At 43.4% G+C, this 5,930-nt stretch overlaps 1 protein-coding gene across 1 annotated transcript; it reads left to right on the forward strand.

Annotated features, from left to right (window-relative positions):
• Positions 1-2,675: 2,675 nt before the first annotated feature.
• On the forward strand, positions 2,676-5,204 carry lrrc8db (leucine rich repeat containing 8 VRAC subunit Db; the record flags this gene model as incomplete). The annotated part of the gene is made up of 1 exon (XM_083647653.1): positions 2,676-5,204. One exon carries the CDS (start codon positions 2,676-2,678, stop codon positions 5,202-5,204), a length of 2,529 nt encoding a protein of 842 aa, XP_083503779.1.
• Between the last annotated feature and the right edge of the window lie 726 nt (positions 5,205-5,930).

The following is a 5,930-nucleotide window of genomic DNA, read 5'->3' on the forward strand; positions in this document are numbered from 1 at the left end:
ATTTGAATTCTTGTGTGTAATTTCTTCATGTAGCCTACCTATGTCTGATAGTGAGGTCTCGGCTGACTCAGCTGGCCTGGTACTGAATGAAGTGGGGAACCAGATCTGGGCCCATTCTGATATGCTCCTCTGTTACTGCCCACCTCAAGTTAGACACTGAAAATATAGTCAGCATCTAGACGCAACAGGACAGTTGGGACTGCATAATACATGGTGTTATGACTGCAATGCATCTAATAGATTTTTGTCAATGGGGAACCAATTTGTTTGATGTATGCACTTCATACCACTCTACTTCATGCCTCTGTATGCTCACCCTGCGGTTGTGGCAAAACTCATAGCCGTCCTGTTTGCACTCGTGGTAGCGGAAGTCACATTTGTATTTTTTTTTTTTGCTGTTGAATTTTGCCTTCCCCCAAATCAATGAGATAGCTGGATAACTAATTTTCAGCCTCGTCTGTCCTCATGTTGATATTCAGTTTGTGCTACTGCAGGAGAGGATAGAGGGTTGACATTTGGATGCAAGCGTTTGACTATTTGAGCCCTGTCTCCTCTCTTGACAACTGGTAGTGTCTGCCTAGGCCCTATGGGTCTCCACCACCATGGTTTTGTCACCCCAAGGGAGTTCTGATATCATGTCCCTCAGAGTTCTTTACTTTTCACACACTAGACATTAAAGCGGTGGACACTATATCTCATCCCAGTTGATCAACCTGCTTTCTTTATGAGCCTTAGCCAGGGACGTTTTCAAAGATTGGGATGGGGTTCTGAGCAGACATACAGCTCTCCAATAGTAGTAGGATAGGATTCTAGTCAGTCTTACAATTTTTAAGTCTGCTTGCTTGGTCTCTCATAGGTTACTTTGCCATTTTATTATTATTATTATTATTATTATTATTATTATTATTATTATTATTATTTAATGTTGCTTTATTATATTTCTGTAGTTAGGACATTCATTAATTGTATAGTCTAATTAAGTATGGCCCTTAATGCATATATATATATATATATATATATATATATATATATATCCTATACACTGACACACACACACACACACACACACACACACACACACACACACACACACACACGCACACACACACACACACACACGCGCGCGCGCACGCACACGCACACGCACACTGGTACAGTGTCAGAGCAGCTCTAGGCAGTGGACCCGACCATCTGAAGAGAAGTGGGGGAAGACAGCTTTCTGTTTACCAGCCCGGCCATTATCCCAGTTGAGCGAGGCAAAGAATGAAGGGCTTTGTTATTGCAGTGTCGGGACATGGGCTGTAAGAAGACGCGCTGTTCGGTACAGGCATCATAGCTGGATCAAACCAGAAGAAGGTGCGTATCGTGGTATGATTCATGGTATGAGTGCGTTTGGTTTGATCGTCATCTTAGCCTAGGCAAGATCTGCAAATACTGCAACAACAATCCTGTATTAGCAGCTACACAACATCGCTGAACCGTTAATTGTTGTTTATTTATTAATGGAAAAGAGTGGGGATGGGAAGACAATAGTATTATTTGCCAACAGTGCGATTAACTGCGGCGCGAGTGATTGGTCCTGATCGGTCCAGATTCGCCCTGGTGCTGCGTTAAAAGGCTGGAGCCTGCACAGACATATTTATCCACCTCTTGTCCGAGTTGTCTGGGTCTCTCGCTGTAGCCTCTCTGAAAATCTATTATCTATGAAACCTCCTCTCACGCCATAAATAGGAATGTGCCCTCGCTACAGCGGCATATATTGACCCCCCCCCATCTATCGGCTGAGCTCTGTTTGAATGAGTGCATCAATGAAAACGTCAACAAAACCTTAATTGTGTGTGTGTGTGTGTGTGTGTGTGTGTGTGTGTGTGTGTGTGTGTGTGTGTGTGTGTGTTTATTTCCATGAAAATAAAATCCATTCATTGAGATTAGAGTATTGCTAGAAATGAGCACAAAGCACATACTGTTTCTAGTTGTACTAACTTTACAAGTCAAACAAAGGTGTTGCATACACAGAAATGGGAGTACATGGCAAGAAAAAATGTCATGATGGCGATTGATATGCAGGTGCAGACTTGTGTTTTGGGGGCCCTAAGTAATGGCAAGCATGGGGCCCCCTGAATCTAAACTGTCTCACTTTTTCATAGATCTGTTCTATATGAACAGAGGTAGCTTTGTATATTTTATATTTTTAACTTCTCTCTCAGCTACTGATGCAGAAGGAAAATAAGCTTAGTCAAGCAGCAAAATGTCACCAAGTCGTAGCCTACAGCCCACTACAGCCTGACTGTTGACTCCTGTTCATGGCGCAGATGACAGTGTCCATTCCACATACATGAAGTGTTAACCATAATTTAGGCTAATTTGGTGCAACTTTGCCTAGAGAAGCTCTGCCACTTCATGTCACGTCATGCTACTTCCGAAGCAACTTGCCAATCAGCCCAACTGTTTTGGCAAGTCGCATCGCTGCCACACACACACACACACACACACACACACACACACACACACACACACACACACACACACACACACACACACACACACACACACACGGACACACAAATCTAAAAAGTACTGGCATAAGATCCTTATGTTCAAACAACACTCTTAAACCTCTACATTTGCTGTATGAGAAAAATCAAGCATTTTATTTCAGATTTTCTGTTGCAGGAATGTTCACTCTCACGGAAGTCGCCTCCCTGAATGACATCCAACCAACTTATCGAATACTGAAACCATGGTGGGATGTCTTCATGGATTACCTTGGCGTGGTCATGCTGATGTTGGCCATATTTGCTGGAACAATGCAGTTAACGAAAGACCAGGTGGCTTGTCTCCCAGTCCTGGAACAGCCTCCGGAGGAACAAGGGGGCTTTTCGGGACAGCGACCAGCAGAGGCAGCTGCTGACTCATGGAATGGAGAAGGCAGGATGGACGCTGCTCCACTAATGGCTAAAGGGCTACATGACAGTATGGCCCATACATTTCACTTCACACAGTCGGGTACCTATGGGCAGTCTTACCCAACGGGTGTCAGGACCAAGTTAGATTATCAGCAGTATGTTTTTGTCAACCAGATGTGCTACCATGTTGCCCTTCCTTGGTATTCCAAATATTTTCCATACCTGGCTCTAATCCACACTATTGTATTAATGGTCAGTAGCAATTTCTGGTTCAAATACCCCAAGACAAGTTCCAAAATAGAACATTTTGTTTCAATACTCGGAAAGTGTTTTGAATCGCCGTGGACAACAAAGGCATTGTCCGAAACTGCATGTGAAGACTCGGAGGAGAACAAGCAGAGACTGACTGGCGCCCCCTGCCTCCCAAAGCATTTCTCAACAAGCAGCGAAGAGGGGAGTCCAAACCAGTCGGCCCCGGTGCTGGCCAAATCTGGGGTCAAGTTTTCTGTTGAAAAGCTTGTGATCGAAGTTCCATCCATGACCATATTGGACAAGAAAGATGGTGAGCAAGCCAAGGCCCTGTTTGAAAAAGTGAGGAAATTCCGTGCCCATGTGGAAGACAGTGACTTGATTTACAAGCTCTATGTGGCTCAAACCATCATCAAAACGGTGAAATTCATTTTGATCCTGTGCTACACAATGACATTTGTTGCTGCAATAGATTTTAACCATGTGTGTGAGCCTGAAATAAAACACTTGACTGGCTATGCCAAGTTCCATTGTACACATAACATGGCATTCATGTTAAAGAAACTCCTCGTCAGTTATATCGCTCTCATATGCGTTTATGGCGTCGTTTGTTTATACACGCTCTTCTGGCTTTTTCGGCGACCGCTTAAGGAGTACTCCTTTGAAAAGGTCAGAGAGGAGAGCAGCTTCAGTGACATTCCTGATGTTAAGAATGACTTCGCTTTCCTCCTGCATATGGTCGATCAGTATGACCAGCTGTATTCAAAGCGTTTTGGCGTTTTTCTCTCGGAGGTTAGTGAAAACAAACTACGCGAGATCAGCCTGAACCACGAGTGGACCTTTGAGAAGCTGCGGCAACATGTAACACGCAATCCTCAAGACAAGTTGGAACTTCACCTTTTTATGCTATCTGGAGTGCCGGATGCTGTGTTTGACCTCACTGATTTGGAAATCCTTAAACTAGAATTGATTCCGGAGGCCAGGATGACGGCTAAGATTTCACAAATGCTAAACCTCCAGGAGCTGCACTTATATCATTGCCCAGCCAAAGTTGAGCAGACTGCTTTTGTTTTTCTTCGTGACCACCTCCGGTGCCTTCATGTTAAATTCACTGATGTTGCTGAGATCCCTACCTGGGTATACTTGTTGAAAAGTTTACGGGAACTGTACTTGGTTGGTAATCTGAACTCTGACAACAACAAAATGATTGGACTGGAGTCTCTGAGAGACCTCAGACACTTAAAGATTTTACATCTCAAAAGCAACCTAACAAAGATGCCTACAAACATAACTGATCTCTCCCCCCATCTGATCAAGTTGGTTGTTCATAATGATGGTACAAAACTCTTGGTACTGAATAGTCTGAAGAAAATGATGAATCTTGCCGAGTTGGAGCTTCACAATTGTGAACTGGAGCGAATCCCTCATGCCATCTTCAGTTTGACCAACCTACAGGAGCTTGACCTAAAATCCAATAACATCCGTACCATTGAGGAGGTCATTAGCTTTCAGCATCTCAAGAGACTGACTTGCCTCAAACTTTGGCACAATAAGATCATCTCAATCCCACTGTCAATAAGCCACGTCAAAAACCTCGAGTCACTCTATCTCTCACACAACAAGCTTGAGTCTTTGCCTTCATCACTGTTCACCCTCCTCAAGTTGAGGTACCTTGATGTTAGCCATAACTCAATAGTCACAATACCACTGGAAGTGGGTTTTCTGCAGAACCTCCAACATTTTGCCATTACAGGCAACAAAGTTGAGGTGGTGCCCAAGCAATTGTTCAAGTGCACCAAACTGAGGACATTATCTCTTGGCCACAACTGCATCTCTTCCCTCCCAGAGAAAATTAGCCAACTTTTGCAGCTGACACATCTTGAACTTAAAGGAAACTGTCTGGATCGCCTCCCAGCCCAGCTTGGTCAGTGCTGCCTCCTCCGCAGAAACTGCCTAATTGTGGAGGACCACCTCTTTGACTCCCTCCCCCTGGAGGCCAAAGAGAGCATCAATCAGGAATCCAGTGTTTCTTTTGCAAACGGGGTGTAGGTGATGAACGGTCACATCTTACATGTAATATGGCGTCAGATCAGATGTGCATTCCATGTACCGTATAAAGGAAATCCTGCCGTTTTGCTAGTATTGGTATGCTTCAGTATGGTTTTGCAACCCATGGAGTGAACACTGCACAGTGCACAGAAGGTTAGTTACCACTGGTGAAGTATTACAGTAGAACCATGGAGTGAACACTGCAGTGTATTAAAATGCTACAAGCACAACACACACTTTTTCCAACACATCCATAACTTCTGTTCCGATCAGTCTGCTTGCTGTTTGGTCTTTGAAAAATAAAAGCAATGTTATACCACAGGTGAAAAACGGTAGTGTGTTAATTGACATGAATGCCTTTGAGGGACTCATTTTTCCAGGATTTGAAAAAACAACCATATGCTCAATAAAATGGTTAGAAAGATATGGATAGGTCACTGATTAGTTCTTCTTTACCAGCCATTTTATTTTCCAAACCGAATGTTCCTATCAGACAACTGAAGGACGATTTTATTTTGTGGAATTCACTCAAGGTTTTGAGGCAAATTAAGAAAGTGCTAAACCTTCCAGAACTGTCCATCTATGCCCCTATTTGTAATAATCCATGTTTTAAGCCAGGTTTGATGGATATTGTTTTTTCAGTGTTCAGATAAGGGCTTGTCCAGATTTAGGGACTTATATATTAACAAACAAGTTGCATCCTTCGCTGAACTTCAGGTGAATTTC

This window comes from Poromitra crassiceps (genome assembly GCF_964638095.1).
Source record: "Poromitra crassiceps genome assembly, chromosome: 12".
In the NCBI taxonomy this organism is placed as follows: domain Eukaryota; kingdom Metazoa; phylum Chordata; class Actinopteri; order Beryciformes; family Melamphaidae; genus Poromitra; species Poromitra crassiceps.